At 31.9% G+C, this 18,103-nt stretch overlaps 3 protein-coding genes across 3 annotated transcripts in view; 2 read left to right on the top strand and 1 right to left on the bottom strand.

The window, feature by feature from the left end:
• The first annotated feature begins 10,022 nt into the window (after positions 1 to 10,022).
• Positions 10,023 to 10,701, top strand: LOC115443653 (mitochondrial import inner membrane translocase subunit Tim13). Its single transcript, XM_030169140.2, has one exon. It carries the CDS (start codon positions 10,125 to 10,127, stop codon positions 10,392 to 10,394), a length of 270 nt encoding a protein of 89 aa, XP_030025000.1. The 5' UTR covers positions 10,023 to 10,124; the 3' UTR covers positions 10,395 to 10,701.
• Positions 10,702 to 10,706: 5 nt separating this feature from the next.
• Positions 10,707 to 13,196, bottom strand: LOC115443644 (serine/arginine-rich splicing factor 4). The gene is made up of 3 exons (XM_030169128.2): positions 12,720 to 13,196; positions 12,137 to 12,468; positions 10,707 to 10,854 (listed from the first exon to the last, which is right to left on the bottom strand). The coding sequence occupies exons 1-3, from the start codon at positions 13,078 to 13,080 to the stop codon at positions 10,768 to 10,770; spliced, it is 780 nt and encodes a 259-aa protein (XP_030024988.2). The 5' UTR covers positions 13,081 to 13,196; the 3' UTR covers positions 10,707 to 10,767.
• Positions 13,197 to 13,713: 517 nt separating this feature from the next.
• The window catches only part of LOC115443183 (patronin), an 86,082-nt gene continuing 81,692 nt past the window's right edge, over positions 13,714 to 18,103 (top strand). Inside the window, exon 1 of the mRNA XM_037441834.1 lies at positions 13,714 to 14,118. Within this exon, the coding sequence (XP_037297731.1) occupies positions 14,056 to 14,118 (63 nt within the window). The 5' untranslated portion in view covers positions 13,714 to 14,055. The remainder of the gene's footprint in view (positions 14,119 to 18,103) is intronic.

Below are 18,103 nucleotides of genomic sequence, written 5' to 3'. Positions count from 1 at the left end.
ATTTCTTTACTGGGGTCATTGAAGGTTTTGAAGATATAGGTTCTGGCAACGCACAAACAATGTGGCTGATAAAGCTTTGGATTTTTTATGTTACGAGGTTTGTTTTCTCCTTGGAAAATTCCAATTGCATTTTATTTTGCTCCGAGATGGGGTTAAAACATTTGTTTAAAAAATATTATTAAAGAAATAGTATTAGCAGTTTTAAATCTGGATTCATAGTAAGAGCTACAATCAGTGACCAAGGTTCTGCCAATGTTGCTGCTATTAAGTCATTAATATCAGATTCTAATGCTGAACTCCACGTAGTAACAAATATACCAATGACATCTGTTATAAAATCGGCCCAAACCAACTGTACCATATCTATGATGTACCTCATTTATTGAAATGTTTTTACAATAATTTTCAGAAAAAACCTACTCATTGGCAACCAAAGGGCAAAGTGGGAGTATATTGAGACTTTATAAAGTGGATGGTTTTGGTGGCAGAGCAAGCACCAAACTTACTGAGAAGCACATAAATCCAACTTCATATGACAAAATGAAGGTAAATAAATATACATTGTTCTATCACAGTTCTGTTTACAAGTCTTGACTGATTGATAAAAGATTGAAATCCTCCCTTATTTAAGCATGATTATTGTACTTTGATAATTGCTCTAATATACTTTTCAATATTGACATTATTAAAATTACCCTTATACAAACTCTAATTGGCCTAACTGGCATCATATTTATTGTGCTGCTTCAAATAATAATGCATCAACTGTAGGCATAGGAGTTTGTCACCTACAAATTAATATTATAAAAAAACCTCCTGGACTGGATTTATTTTGTAGGCAGCTGCCATAACAGTTGATAACAGGTCAAATAATGCCATATGAATAGAACTGTGCTTATGAAAACCTTTTAGATCAGCACAGAATAATTTATGTTTTTCGAAATATGAGTAATGAGCACAGTTAGTCTGTAAATTACTTTCCCAATAACTTTTGAAAATTACGAATTTTTGCTATAACCATAAAAACATTATAGACCTATAATTCTTCATATTACTTTTTTGGAATATAATATATTCATTATCCATAAATGTTATGTTGCTTTCAATAATATTAACAAAAATTCTTCATATTACTTTTTGTATAATAATATATTCATTATTCATAAATGTTATGTTGTTTTCAATAATATTAACAAAATAATAAATAAATTCATCTATGCATTGTCTGTGAGATTTGTATATGTGATTATTTTTTATGTTCGTTATTGACTCTTGATACTTGTAGTATGAATTTGTTAATTATTTGCCATGCAGCTTTAAACTTATTTTTGGAGTTATTTATGAAATTATTATTTTGGGCTTTTGAGTTATCTTTATGATTTTTCTATAAAGTGTAGAGTATTTTTAAACAATCAGTCTATTTTTTCAATTCGGTTTAAATCTATATTCCCATAATGTCATGTCGTGTGCCAAATATGATACATCTACCTTATATCACCGCCTTATTTTACTTGAAATCCATCCTTGTTCTTTTAACCATGACATAATAAATAAAACTTTATGTATATTCATCATACAGAATCATGTAAAAAAATATATATTATTTATAGATTTAAAGAACACTTATAATGAGATGCATGCATTTATCACTTAAAGCAACAATATTAGTTAGTCTTTGTTACTCTTCGCGATAATATGTAACTTAAGGTTATAGCTTAAGGTCCATTTTCATACATTTTGTTTAATACGACGAAATTTTAAAGGCCGAAATATCCATGCATATTAATTATTTTTACGTTTTCTTTCAACTGCGAGAACTAATCACTAACTAGACGTGAATTTAAATTCTTTACTTGTCAATACTTGTTTAGTTACCCAGATTAAAGGTGAAACAAAATGTATGAAAAATGGACCTTAAGCTATAACCTTAAGTAAATTATTAAAAGTATCACTGTCTTTCACATTGTTCGACAATTTATTAGACAGCTGTGCACCAGGGTCGTAGCTTAGCGGGGGGTGAGTGGTGGTGGGCTACCTTAAAATACTAATGCAATACCTTAATAATCAACTATAACAAACTAAACATTTTCCATTTCTTATAACGAAGCCTAACAAACTAGATGCTTTTTAATTATATATTCCATATGTGGAATCCTCTAATGAATGAGTCCTCTAAATTGCTCAGTAACAATTTGACATCGTCAGAATTAATGGACTTCAGGATCTTTAGGTCATCAGCAAACATGAAAGGTGTGGAATGATGCAAGCAATTGATAATGTCATTTATGAACATATTAAAAATAACAGTCCCAAATGGGAGCCCTGTGGGCACCCAGAAGCAATATGATGGAAATTGGAACTAAAACCATTAAGAACCACATGGTAAGTGCGACCAGTAAGATAAGATTGAAACCATTCATACATGTGCCAAGAGTACCCATACCGGATAACTTCTGCAGCAAGAGTTCGTGAAAAACGTTGTCAAAAGCCTTACTGAAATTTGTATATATTACATCAGTTTGCATGTTATTGTCTAAGACTTCTGAAAGCAACTCAGTAAAAGAGACCAAATTAGTGCTTGTTGAGCGAAATTTAACAAAACCATGTTGGTGTTCAGTTAAAAATGGTTTGAAGTAAGCTTCCAGATATGGAAATACTACAAATTCAAACAATTTTGCCATAGTAAAAAATAGAAATCGGTCGATAGTTGGACATTAATGTGTTATTGCCCGACTTGTGTATCGGCACCACTCTAGCTACCTTCCATTTCTTTGGAAAAATTCCGGTTTTCAGTGATTTTTATAGATTTTACAAAGTGGACTAGTCAGATTTCTTGTTCATGCAACAATAAAATTTGGTGGAATATTGTCTGGGCCAGAACCTTTGCTTATATCAAGAGTCTTAAGTTTACGTGAAACTTCATTAAGTGTGATGTGCAACGACGTAAAACTACGAGTCCAAGTCCGAGGTAACTCGCACAGCTATCCATGAAATGATAAGAAAAATTCGGGTTAGCATCGACATTCGACTCCATTAGTATCTTTCTCGTACACTGATGCAAAGTGCGAAGCAAACATATTACATATTTCAACTTCTTTGGAACTAACTTGATTACCATCGGACATCGAAGCTGGGAGAAAGCAAGATCCTCTTCTTTTGGCCTTGATGAATGACCAAAATGATTATAAAAATTTTAAATATTATCTTCTATACTTTCAAGATAATGTATTATAACATTTATTTAATAAGGATCTGCAACTCTCTCTGAGTAATTTAAATTCTATTCCATTTAACGGGTTCTTAAAAATTTATAGCATTGCCGAAACTTATTTTTTTTCTCAACATACATATGAGGTTGCGATTAAACCCAACCGGATACTTATTACTTCTTAGTTTAAATTTAGGTACATAAAGTTGGATAGTCTCATGTAAAATACCGTAGAATTTAGTGAGCATATCATTGACGCCGTTGTGACCAAGTACCTTTTCCCAATCTACATTATCGAGATGTTTCCCAATAGCATCGTAATCGCCTTTCGTATTCTCGCATCGTATCTATGGGCGCAAATTTATATTTAGTGATTATATTATTATGAAAAAGTCTAGAATATTAAAGAATGATATTTAAATAAGTATTTACAACCGCAATTCTGTTATTTATTAAGTTTCAGAATAAATTAGAAACTGTATTGACTATTTGAGTGTTTGGAAAATAATGGATATTTATTTATATCATTATTTAATTGTTTATGTAATCTAAACGTCTAAAGTAAATTCAATTAGAATTGTTAATATTATCCTGATTTCTATATCATTGTTTTAATCTATAAGTAAAAATATTCACACCTTGTTAATAGCGGCATCTGTTAGAAAATAATGTAAAATAATAGTTTGCTTACTTAAAAGTTATTTATGTAAAGTAATATTATATCTAATTATGTAAAATTCATTATAATATTAATTTTGAATATTCAGCTATAACCTACGATTTATTGTACAGTAATTTTAATTATTTTTCTAAAAAGGAAGTTGCAGTTAAATTCACTATGACTCAATTGGATTATATAAAGCCTGGTCATTTTAAATTCACTTCACTTGTGTTCCAAGATCAAGAGAATAAACCAACCAATATTAAGTTTGTGTTTTCATTATAATGGACTCCGAACACGTGGATACTGGCTTATCTCCGACATATCCATAATCAGATTTCTTTATTTAATTTCGTTACCATATCAATCAATGAATCAATTCATTTATTTTGCAAATATGGGTACCTTAAGTATTAGGTGGTGTATTTTATAACATAGCGTCTTACCATATTTAGGCGAATGACGTGCAAAATTACAATATAAAGTTAAGCTAAAATAACAATTTAATATTAATATAGTATATTAATATAGTATAGCATTAGGTAGGTATGATAATATAATATAATCTATCACAGTTGTTACAAATTGTTACACAAAATTATTCCTGTAAATATTCTCTTATATAATAATATGTCTTATCAATTAAAAGGTTTTAATTTACGTTTAAATATATCTATGTTTTCTATGTTTACAATACAACTTGTAATTTATTATATTATATTCTTGGACCCATGCAGATACCGCTCTTATCTAATAGAGCTGTATTGTTAGGTGGCATTTTTATTTCGTTTGCTATAATATTTAGTGTACATAATATATGTAGGTTTCTTTTTACAAATATTGAAATTTCGTATATAAATAAACTAGTTAATGTAAGAATTTTTCCTTAAGTTCCTTCCAGTTTTAAGTTGCAGTACACCTGGAGCCCTAAAAATCGTATGGCTTCTGCCTGTAAGTGATAATTTATAGAAAGCAATTTAGTTGCTGACCTATTCTTGAAAAAAATAAGATAATGATTTCTTATATTTACGCGAATGTTAGACATTGAAATTAAACTAATTTTCGGATTCTATCGCGGTGTTCGTATTTTATTTTCTCCCGACGTTTCGAAGACTTTGCAGCCTTCATGGTCACGGGGGATCATGACCATGAAGGCTGCAAAAACGTCGGGAGAAAATAAAATACGGCTACCTGAAAAAATTAGTTTAATCAAAAATAAGATGTTTTACTTTAAATTAATTTATAAATGGTTTTCTGTAAGCCAATTCACAATGTCCTCTAATGCCTTATTTACTCTAGCCTCTAGTAATAACTGAGTTTTCTCAGAGAATAGTACCGTACTATCATCAGGAAATAAAATTATATCATCATTACTGATCCTTTTCCTTTCATGTTTCCAATAAATCGTATTCTGTGATTAAATTAACCACTTTCCCCAACTTGAAATTGGCATAATGTACAACAATTGTCATAAAAAAACCTTAATATAATATGTTAAATTGCCGTATTCTTGTGAAAGTATTGGCCAGAATATCAATTTCTTTGGGCCATTTAATTAAATATCTTTAAGCTCATAACAGATTAAATAATCATACCATGATTAAAATCGTTCATTTATTAATTTACTAATATATTATTTATATTATTAACATTTCAGGTCAAATTTGCAGCCCAAGTTTTTAGCCGGCAAGTGGCTACATCACTAGAAATCCAGATGAAGTCTCTGCTATCTCTCCAGGATCATGATTACATAAGTTTAAATGAAGACATTGGAAATGGTTTGTTCACAGCAGAAATTCTTCTTTTTATAAATAATTTGTTTGATAGTTTAAATGGTTTTGGTCATTATGGGAATAAGTTAAAACATGCTCTTTCATATAATTCGGAGCACATTGCATTCTGGAATGATGCTGTGAAAAAGCTAGCTTCAATGCGCTTTGACGCTTCCAATGAAAGGGAAAGGAAGCCTTTATCACTGAAGCATTTTGAACATAATATAAAAACAATAAAACATTTGTGGTCAGATCTGCTGAGAATTGATGGTGTTAAATTTTTAAGTCTTAGACGTCTTAATCAAGATCCGATAGAAAACTTTTTTGGTCAAATAAGGGCACATGGTAATTTTAGTACAAATCCTAATTGTACTCATTTTGTATCGGCTTTTAAAACCTTGTTGATTAACAACATTACTACCGGTAAATCTTTATACACTAATTGTTCTGATGATGATGACAAAATGTTGGGAACATTAAAACATTTAGTCAGCCACCAAAAATATGGTTCATACACTGATAGTCTTCAATGTAATGAAACTAACTTTATAGAAATTTCTATACCTAACGAGAATATATTCCAACATAAGTCTGTACCATATATTGCTGGTGCAGTTTGTCGTTTTTTGATGTCCAATTTGAACTGCAAAGATTGTGATAATTGTACAAAAGCACTATTATCTCAGAGAGAGTCATTTCACGAATTAATTAATTTAAGAGAATATAGTTCCAATGTAGATAGGTTATGTTATCCTTCTAATAATTTTAGTCAAATGGTCTGGCAGAGTATTTACATTATTGACAAGATGATGCCATTTCTTTGCAGTGTTTATATTTATTCTGACTTAATAAGTAATTTAATAAAATATATTGACACTACTTGGTACAACTGTAATATTCACAAAACGGCTGTTATTAAAGCTTTTGGTCCTACATAGTTAGAATGCAAGTTAAGCAGTGGTGTATTAATTTTAATAATAGAATGAATAATATTGATTCAAGGCCTAAAGATATAGAAATGGAAACTCTAATCCGTGAGAAAGTCACAAAAGGATTGAGTTATAGATCACAAAGAAGGCGTAGTTCCTAATCTCACTTAATTAAAGTTCTTCATAGTATTTTGTCCACAATTATTACGATTTTTGCAAATGAAATTGATGTTTTTAAAGTGTATTACCCACATTTTTGTGGTTTTAAATTAGCTATTATGCTTTCTGTTTATTGTATAAAATCATAGTAGTTTTAAAATAATCTTCATTATGGTGACTGTTAAGCAAATAGTTGTTAAAATCTTATATACATAATTATGCTTGTACAACCTAAAATGAGCCTACCAGATAATTGTCAAGTAAATAAATTACATTTCTACAAAAAGTATTATGTGTATGTTTCCCAAATTGTTCATATTTTTATTGATTTACATTGTGCAGAATTAGTAATTTTACCTTTAATTTAATATTATATTTTCATTATAATGTATTCAACATTTTCTGTATTTTGTAGCATTTTTAGTAGCAAATGTGCCATTATATGATATTGCAAAATGTTAAATTAATATTCAAATAAATTCTTAGTTTTGTGTTGTTAGATTAGTTATTATACCTAATGCATAGTGTATAATAGTGAATAGCTTAAGTATGGCTCTTTATATTGTGTAAAATTATAGTGCTAGTCTTCACAATTATCTTAATTTTGCTAACTGTTAAGCAAGCCGTTGTTAAAATCTCATATGCATAATTATGCTTGAACACGGTAAAATAAAAATGTTTATGTTTCCAAAATAGTTCATATTTCTATTCATTTACTATGTACAAAAATATTAATTTTACCTTTTTATTTAAAATCATGTTTTCAATATAAAATATCTAACATTTTTGTCCTTTGTAGTAATTTTTCTTTCAAATGTGCCACTAGTCAGTCATTGTATTGTCATTATTTTTAATTTTATGTAAATTGTTACTGTTAAATTTATATGCAATCCAATTTTGTTTCTTGTAAGTTATTGTTGATTTATATGACAAAATATTAATAAGTGGAAGACAACCAAAAATCATGTTGTTGCATTTGCCTTTATAATATTGAATTGTAATGATGAAAATTAAAATTATGTTGGTAAATGTAAGCGGCTGAACGGTGTGCACTATTTATGTATTTGCTTTATGCCAGTCCATGTTTTTAATCCGTGCACCACCTTATATAAGCTATGTGACTACTTTGTATACAACATCTATAAAAATATTTGGTAATTGATGACAAAAAATAAGCCCGGAGTTTCTTTCTGCCTTTCTTCTTCGGGGTAGTCATCTCTTAGGTAGCTAGTGAAAGGCTGGTGGATTAGCTAGGTAGGGGCCTATATTGTATTCTTCGACGGCGAAGATCGTGATGCATTCCTTTTATTTTATTAAGATTATATCATATACCTTTTGTCCTGTCGGCCCGAGCTGACTTCTTTCGTTTTTTTATCCTTTATATATCAATTATTTTTTAAATTTTAGCGTCTGTAGTGACTCAGTGGTTTGTTCATTAATTTATTTGATTTGTTTTAAACGTATCATAAGTACAGCAATAACTTTGTTTACCTATATTTTATTTTATTGAACAGAAAATGCAATTATACGGGCTGCAATTTTAAGTAAAAATTATTTTCGCTGGCTATCGGTAGATTCTGAAATTATGGTAAATTGGGCGTGAAAAGTAATGAAAACATTACTAATAAATCTTTATATTTAGATAAGAAAAGTTGTTTTATTTTATTTGTCAATATTTTAAATGGGTAAACACGTGACACTACATTTACGCCGTGTACTCACTGTAGCAAATCGATAACCGATTTTTTGTATTAGTGTGAAACCAGCCTAAGCACATCCTTAATTATTTAAAAATCGGTATATTCGGAAAAATATCGATTTTCAATACGGCTACGTCTCTAGTACTACGGCCATATTTATTTTTCAACATAACCTGTGTGTAAGTGAGAATAATAAGGGTCATAGGTTTTTCACCCGGGAAAGAAAGAGAGTTCCAACTATTCATGAATTAATTGTATAACATAATATAGACATGAAACGCATGCTAGTGTGGGTTTCCTTATCGTGTTAAAATCAATGTATGAAGTTAACCGTCTCTCTAGTTTATTGGTCTCTGGTTTCTATTCCACTCTTTTTTTTTTTTTTTTTTTTTTCTCTCTCTCTGGCAAGGCGCGGTTTGCGCATCTGCCAATGTCAACTCTTATTGTTTTGACTTTTCCAGTAAACTTCGTTCGTTCACAACTTTGACAGTTTATCAATGCTACCAACTTAAGATCACAGGATATTATACGTTGTGCTCTTATCATTGGTTATGTTACACATTTTAGTCGATTATCTAGGCAGAGTCGACTATATAATTGAAGCGATGTTAAACCACGTTTAGTGCTGTCAGTGTACTTTTATAAATTCCCCAAAATTCAAATAAAAATGTAGGCATTTAATATATAATAGTTCTTCACTCCTTATAATTTAGCTGATTGTAGTTGTGGTGTAATATAACTATTGTTGAGTTGAAAAAGTATAAACATTGTTAACTACTATTTTTCGGATTTTATCGCAGATTTTATATTTTAATTTTCTAACGATGTTTCGAAGACTTTGCAGCCTTCGTGGTCACGGGAGGAACGTAGGTCATTTGCAATGACAAAGTTACAATATCTACCTACATTTCACAATTATACACTTTTTAAATTTTTAGCTGTTTGTGGTCCGATCTACGCACAATGAGCTCACAGTGCCTTGAAGTATGGCAGCACAGACTACTATGACAGCCGATCTTTTGGTTTGTTTAGCTTAATTTTAATGAACCACTACCGAGGAATTTCGTTGTTTGTATGTTTTATAATACTTACAACTATTCATATGTAAAATTATGATATTGACAAAAACTCATTGAAAAAATTTTCACTGAATGGTACACTATAGGATCTAAATATTTTAAAATTATTACATATTATTATATAAAACTTAACCGTTAACAAATATATATACTTATAATTTGAATTAACACAGTGCATAGAATAAAACTCGTAGGAAGAATGCAACGCACATAATTCTTTAAGTCTTGGAATACTTGTGCAAATAAGATACATTATATATTTATATCATACATTATATAATTGCTTGCTATCTCTTTTGAGAATGGTATTTTCGCCATTATTTGTAACTTCTTCTAACTTATTCTAAATACAATAGTTAGAGAATCTATTAAGATCAGATTGGGGACTAATGGAATCCATTCATGGTAAGCTAAAGAATATTATACTAGTTATTATATGAACTTTTAAAATAAAATCTTTTTTGTTGAACTTACTGCAAATTAAATGGGATTCAATGACTAGCAACATTTTCAAAACTGTCAACTCAATTAAAAATTATAGGTTATCCTGTGCTGTCACATAATTTTTACATAAATTGGCTATTCGAATTATAAATCCTTAAGACTAACATTCACAATGGATACGCTATCAACTGGTTCACTTAGCGGAGCGCAAAAGGAGGAGTTGATGGACCAAGTGAAACAACAAATCGCCATAGCAAACGCTCAGGAACTACTGACGAAAATGTCCGAAAAGTGTTTCAAAAAGTGCATTAGCAAACCGGGCACCTCTTTGGACAACTCGGAACAGAAATGTATAGCAATGTGTATGGACAGGTATATGGACGCGTGGAATCTGGTGTCGCGGACGTACAGTAGTCGCATTCAGCGCGAGAGGAACATGTGAGAGCCGCCGCGGCCTCGCGTGCGCCAATACGAGTCACTGCAGTGTAAATATAGATAACAGTAGATACATGGTCAAATTGTGAGTTGCGACCGCTGATTATGTTCATGTGTTCAATAAATACTTTAGGTTGTTATTTGTTTTTATTATGTAAATGCACTTTCAATTAATCCTTTGATGTGTAAAATGAGATTATAGCCAGCTTTATTGGCTTTGCTCACATGACTAGAACATAATATGCAAGGACGCTGTTACAATGATTGTATTCCAATTTTAAAAGAGTTACAATAAACATGGTTGATGGAAAACACGGTGCAATGCGTGGAAATATTTATTTATCCTTACAAATATAATATTATCCTAATGGTGTGGGGGTTTATATTTCCCCTCGCAGCATTTTTTTCCTGTATTGATAAAGTTTCTGTATCCACATTTCTTTCAGTTCTTCCTCACTTGGCAATTCCTGGAATAATATTCATTTTGTTTTGTTATTTGATACATCACCAATAATAATAAATAGAAGATGACAAAATAAAACTTGACAGGTCTGTCTGTCTGGAAATCTTAAGGGGGGCTTATGTTCGGCAGTGGGCTTTATAGGGCTGATGAAGAATTAATGAACATAATTTTTATATACAATACAAGCCTATTATTGCATCATTAACAACTTCTACAAACATTAAAGATACACAGTTGTGTTTCATTTAGTATTCTTATTAAATAGGAAATGGGGCCATTTCAAATTTACCAAACATAGAAATCTACACATGCTCATAAATAATTTATAATAGTTAAAGACAAATGAAATGATCTATGACTGATTAGAGTTGACATTTATATTTTATTATTGCCATTTCTTGGATAAATAGCAGTTACCAACATTAGTGACTATATCCTATTTCTTTCTATATACATCAGAATAGACTTCTCTGTATTTGAGACCAATAGCACTATATTCAGAATTAGTTTAAAACATGAACAATCCCATACAACAATTGTGTAGTGTGGGCTTGTGTCACCTGAGACGGACCCAATATGTCTAACACCCCAAAGAACCAGGCAAGAGGGCATCCAGGTACTTCGGACTGAAAATAAAAATGTGGCAGGCCAGGCCACCTCTTCCATCCCAATTATGCTATGGCAGTGTCATTTAAGGCGATACCTCAAGGTCAATTTTCATACATTTTGTTTCACCTTTAATCTGGGTAACTAAACAAGTATTGGCAAGTAAAGAATTTAAATTCACGTCTAGTTAGTGATTAGTTCTCGCAGTTGAAAGAAAAACGTAAAAATAATTAATAATCATGGATATTTCTGCCTTTAAAATTTCGTCATACTAAATTTTAAAGGTATTTCTGCCTTTAAAATTTCGTCATACTAAATTTTAAAGGTATTTCTGCCTTTAAAATTTCGTCATACTAAATTTTAAAGGCCGAAATATCCATGATTATTAATTATTTTTACGTTTTTCTTTCAACTGCGAGAACTAATCACTAACTAGACGTGAATTTAAATTCTTTACTTGCCAATACTTGTTTAGTTACCCAGATTAAAGGTGAAACAAAATGTATGAAAATGGACCTTGAGGTATCGCCTTAAGCAGAATACTTCAATAGGTACCTTTGCCTATAATTTATGTTCCACTCTGAAAACTGCTAGCAAGCTTTCACCTGCCTAGAATTACAAACAAAATCTGCCAATAGTAGTAGTAATAGTAGTCTGCTAATATATATTGTAACACTCACATCAAAATTGATTATAGAATCATCTTTCTGGACTTTGATCTCTGCCTGCGGCACCTTTACAGTCTGAGCATCCAGATCTATTACAATGTTCTGTGACTGCTTCTTGCTTTTTGATGATGTAAAGGGTTTTTGGACAAATGAGTCACTGTTTATCTCGGCCAGTAAGTTCCTGTCGTGGATTGTAGGCATGTCTTCTTTGATCTCTACTTCTTTGTAATCATAAGTTGGTATTTTGGTCATTGTCAGCCCAGCGGCTGCTGCAGCTTTGATGGCTTTTTCCAGCTTTGATTCTGTGTCATCATGATTTACTCTCTTATGTTGTAATGATTTTTCTGAAAAGTTAATGTGTTGTTATAAGGATAATTTTTCTAACATTTTTGGTGTTTATTGAAATTGGAATAGAAAATTTAAAAATATATTGGTACTGAAAGTCAAGTTTAAGTTTATGAAAATATCATGCAGATGGTATGAGAAGAAAGCTCACTTCTTAACCCTGCAAAGTGCTCTAAATTTGGATCAAGGCTCAAGTGTGCAAAAGACTGCAAGACATGATCTGAAAACAGAAAACACAATGGTCAGCTACCTGTGTCGAAAGAACTTGATCTACTGCTCGAAGAACGCGATCTTTTCGATGATTTCTTGCTACTCTTACTGTGTTTAGACCTACTTCTAGAGCTTGATATGGATCGGGAACGCTCGCGCCTCGACGAAGACCGCTTCTTAGATTTCTCATACCGATCCCTAGACAGACTTCTGGAATAGCTTCGACGTCGGTGTCTTGACCTGGAAATTGATCTTTTCCTTCTATAATTGCTTTCCGACCGATCCTTTGACCGTGAACGTCGTTTGTGCTTGCTTTTAGATTTCTTTCTGTCGTACGATGCTTCAGAACTGTAAGATGAACTTCTTCTTTCGCGGTGTTTGCTTTTCTCTCGAGGCATCATAAATAAAATATGAACTTTCCTCTTCCAACAGTTTGAGCTGATTATTTGTTTATTTCATTTTTAATAACCTAAAATAGATTTCCCTTTCCCGTTGTCACTTTGACACTGTTTGACACTGTTGCAGATTTTGATTCTCCATTCAGAGCTCAGATGGCGCATGTTATTACAACAAAAAAAATATAGAGGTCGCTGCTGCTTAGTAAATTGGTATTTTAAACGGATATCTTATTTGTGTCTACCACCACCACAAATGTTATGAACACTTTTATTTCGTGAAAATAAAATAATTCACTACTAATTATTTGTTGATTTACTTTGTAAATACTGATGATTTATAATCAAATAGGTAGGTACTTTTGAAATAATAACGACATAAAATTTTTGAACACACAGTCAATAGATGGCAATAGTTACGCATTAAACATCGTTTCATTTCACGTACATACCAACATCATTCCAATAATTTTCTAGTAAAAAACTATTTACTTATAGCATGTATAAAATCAACTCACACGAATAATAAGTAAATCGTACAAATAATTCATAAAATGGATTCTACACGAAAGTTTTTTTTTCTTAGTTTTAATTTTGAAGATCTTATAAAGTTATAGCCAGATGGTTGAATAGGAATGTAACGTAGGGCAGCGACCGTCAGTCGGCCTCGATGACGGAATGTGTGAAAATTTTTAAGATGGTGATCAACTGTATTTTTCATATTTCACCTTTAAAAATCAATTTTGGTGCTTTGTTTCTATATTAATACTTAGAAAATGTGTTTAGGACAACTTTAAAGCTTTAGAAATTAGTTAAGAACAAACGTTACGGACTCGGAAGTGCTTTACGTGTTAGGTGCGCTAGCTGACATTGTTTCGTTAAAAATTGTTGAGTCCATCGCGATTGTTATGTTTATGCTGGTTCTGTGTGCTTTTATAACGCCTTGTAAATGGTTTAGGAGATTCTGATGTTTCCGAAGTTATGGAGAAGCAGGATAGATCAAATGCCAACATGGAGGCGACTGATTATGTGGACACCAAACAGGTGAGCAATGCACGGCCGAATGCCGGTTTTTTTAAATCATTTCCATCCTTCCTAACATCACGCCGCTTTCGTTCCCGGGCAATTTACATAGGAATTTGTGTGTTGCACATCGTGCGGCGGAGATAAGCCCGCTATCTGATTTGAATATGTTTTCATGTTAACATCGCAGATAAAATCTCTCTGTGCAATAATTTCGCTACTTTATCGGTATCTGAGTGTTTTCTATTAAATTGGAGGCTGTCTGTCACCATTTAGTACAATAAAACAAAGCAAGGCGACTGGTGGGCGACTGGTCTCAGCCCACACTCCTTGTGAATAAATTATTGGCATTAGAACATTGTTAGCAGTCATATGTGTCATGTACCACAATAGGGCTCTTTGTTGTGCCATTTATGTACAGCATTCTTTCCTCACTACTTACTACTTAATATAGTTCATGTGTGATGTGCACTTTTTGAATTAAGTTTATAAGAATGTGCTACTAATTAAAATAAAGACCCATTTGAGCTCATACTATACAGTCTATAAGCACTAATTAGGTTTGACACTATAACCCAATTAAGGTCCATAGTCATTAGCGTTTTAAACATACCTTCCATTCCAAGACAATAACATTGACCATATGTATAAGGTATAATCATGTAAGGTGATGACTTCTCTTGATATTGATTGTACGCATGATATTTGAAACTGCCAGTGAGTCGCTCCCACATCATGCTTAATATATTCTACAATAGCAAGGTAATTGTCACCTTCAGAAAGAATAAATTTAAATCCTAAATATAATATTGTCTCATTTGTTTTGGACTCCTATTATTGCCCTTAGCCTATAAGAGGTCAGGTCCTTTTGTGTGACACATAAAATGAATATTAAGAAATTAAAGCTGAACTCAACTATCTAGGAGATATATTTCATACATTTACAAATAAGGCAGTTAAATACAGCAATAATAATACATGTTATGGACTGCTTAATTGCATTTAGTTGGCCTATATCCACAATAATATAATCCAAATCACTAATCGGGGAGCATGATATTCCTCCTGCCTAATCGTAATATTGGTTTTACTGATAAGGACAATTTGTCTAGACATAACATGTTAAATTGGACAAAGGTGGATTATTAATCTGAATCTCTATTTCAATTTCCACTTGAACAAATTTGACATATAAAAATGTTTAAATGTGTTTTGCATAATTAAATGAATAAACATTGGGGAGTTAAAACTGCAATTTGACATAAGGTATGTAGTGACCTGATTGACCTTGTTACAACAAGGGAACAGGGAGAAGTACCATCTGGATCCCATTCTACACTGCCCAATTACTCTAATCAGACATCTTTCATGATCTTTATTGGTCAAAGCCTATTTTACAGGTAAAACGTAAAATTGAAATATAATAAAGGGTGACCAAATATAAAAGACAAGCTCCCAAATAATCTGAAAACAAAAGAGTGCATTCAGCATTAACTGACTTATACACTAACTGTTGATAATTTTTTTATTAAACACTGAGTGTGAATTGTGGCTTCACCCGCATTCAACCTTTACCGCATCAAACATCCCTGTAAAAGGGAAACGAAAACTCTCCAGGGTTTTGATGAAATTTGGTATGAAGATAGAGTGAGATCCTAGATAGGATATGGGTTACTTTCTATTGCGGGAAAATATATAGTGGGAGTTTTATTGCAGAAAACTCTTTCAGGCCGGCTAAGCCGCAAGCAAAAGTTAGTTCGTAATATTAATAAGAAGTAAGATTGTGAAATAGGCCCTCAGTATATTTGATTTGTAAAAGAGTCAAAAAAATATTTAATATATTAAAGTCTACACTGTATGGTATTTATAGTAAAATAAACTATACCATTCATATTATCATCAATGAAACATTGATTTCTTATAAAGATAACAAGCTAGTATACAACTATTTTAGTCATTAAATATTATTATATGCTTCACTCATAAACATTAAATAATTATTTATGTTCTTTATCACAAAGAATTTTTGCAATATGTATACTTATAATGAATGTTTAAAGTACTTGATCTGGCATCTTTTATTGTTATGTAATTTAAAGTATGGTTGTAATTCACTGTTACACTGTATAAAATAACTTGTAGGCTGTAAATATAACTGCAATTTTGAAATGAATCATATGCATATGTCACTGTAATGGCAGAGGAGACAATTCTATTACTTTTGACAGATACACTATATTTTTTGTACCAGAACTACTTATACAGAACCTAAACTCTATGGCAGATGGAAAAACATATAATACTATCTTAGATATTTGCAATATTCTCATGATTCCTCAGTTTCGTGGAGGTTTTTGAACGTCAGTAATCATTAACAGTCACCATGAGTTGAGATTTATTGCTTGTTGCTAGCCTGGTATGGAATAAAATTTATATATTAGTTGTAGTACTTTGATTATTAACTATTGTATAGTTTAACAGTATATAAAAGTTGTTAAAAGTCATTATAGTGTCATCTCATAATGTATGTTACAAATAATTACTGTTAGTGAAATTTCTCACTTGTAAGTGTAAATTTAAACATTATTTTATTGACATATTATGTGCAAATTTTTTGTGTAGAAACTTATATGTCTGGGTTATCTGTCAAACTTTTGAAACTGTGTTGCAAATATTAACTCGGACAATGATTTCTTAACTATATTTAATAGTATTTATAATTTTAATCTGAAGTGCAAGTTTTTTCACTTTGATTCTGAAGTATTATTATTTAAATTAATCAATTAAGATTTGTAATCAGCTCACATATTGTGGATTACTAACTAATAAAGCTAAATTGATTATAATTAGATGTAATTTTATGTAAGTATAAATCTAAACAAATTAGTTACGTAACCGGGATTGGCTATTGAAGTCCATGTGTTCTCTAACTTGAATCTAAGAAGGCTATTGTGGGGTGTAGATGAATCATCTACGATGATACAAATGAATTCTTCATAGACGAATTGCGGCCACGGAGGCCAATCTCAATGGAGATCAGCCAGATATGCATAAGATATTATAGTGCACAAGTGTGTGCAGTATACGGACGCATTCTCTGTTCCTTCACTCATAGTCCGATGCGACCGAAATCCGACGTGACTGGAGAGAGATCAGGCACCGGACCAATAATAAATACGAATGCATTACGAGACGAGCAAGTCGCTTGACTGTTCACAAGTGTTACAACTAGTGTATAAGTAATAGTTGTACTATGGACCGTCAAATAGACCTTAAGAATTTTTGATAGCCTGGTTGGTTGTGGAACGGACTGCCGAGACGAATGTCCGCAGGTTCAAATCCCTAGGGCACACACCTCTGACTTTTTTAAAAAATTATGTGTGTATTCTTTGTGAATTATCGCTTGCTTTAACGGTTAAGGAAAACATCGTGAGGAAACCTGCATACCTGAGAAATTTTCTATTAGGAATTTTCGAGGGTGTGTGAAGTCTACCAATCCGTACTAGGCCAGCGTCGTGGACTAAGGCCTATTCCCTCTCAGTAGTAGAGGAGGCCCGTGCCCAACAGTGGGACAGTATATAATACAGGGCTGATATTATTTATTTTTTATACGGGCCCCTTAACGTTACCCTACTGCACTTGATGGTAAGCTGAGTAGGGTTCAGATGGATTGTCGACTGATGGTACAATTATCGCGCTCGTTTATATCAATGTCCAGTATTACACTGACAACACTGTCCTTCAAACTGCACCATGACAGTGTTGTTTCGCGACAGACATAGACAATGCAGTTTTACCCAGACGGACTCCATATGAGAGACGTAACATAAGGGGTCTTTTATGAAAGGTATTTAGGGTAAAGGGACTTGGTATCAGCTGCGAGTTAAAATTTGAATTGTAAGATCAGTGAATATAACTGGTTATCCCGCTAATCTTTTTCCTGCGAAAAAATGTGGGAACTGCAGTAATCAACAACGGAATTTTTATGCCTTTATGTCACCACATG

The sequence above is a fragment of the Manduca sexta genome, chromosome 23 (genome assembly GCF_014839805.1).
Source record: "Manduca sexta isolate Smith_Timp_Sample1 chromosome 23, JHU_Msex_v1.0, whole genome shotgun sequence".
Taxonomy (NCBI): Eukaryota; Metazoa; Arthropoda; class Insecta; order Lepidoptera; family Sphingidae; genus Manduca; species Manduca sexta.
The sequence above is the reverse complement of the archived record's forward strand: the minus strand, read 5'-3'. Positions and strand labels throughout refer to the sequence as shown.

What these genes read in the sequence shown, in the direction of transcription:
- LOC115443644 (XM_030169128.2), bottom strand. Translation starts at nt 13,080, where the DNA reads ATGATGCCTCGAGAGAAAAGCAAACACCGCGAAAGAAGAAGTTCATCT. An exon ending in ATCAAGTTCTTTCGACACAG is followed by an intron (nt 12,469 to 12,719) that starts GTAGCTGACCAT and finishes TTAACTTTTCAG; the next exon opens with AAAAATCATTACAACATAAG. An exon ending in ATTCTATAATCAATTTTGAT is followed by an intron (nt 10,855 to 12,136) that starts GTGAGTGTTACA and finishes ATATTATTCCAG; the next exon opens with GAATTGCCAAGTGAGGAAGA.
- LOC115443653 (XM_030169140.2), top strand. Translation starts at nt 10,125, where the DNA reads ATGGATACGCTATCAACTGGTTCACTTAGCGGAGCGCAAAAGGAGGAG.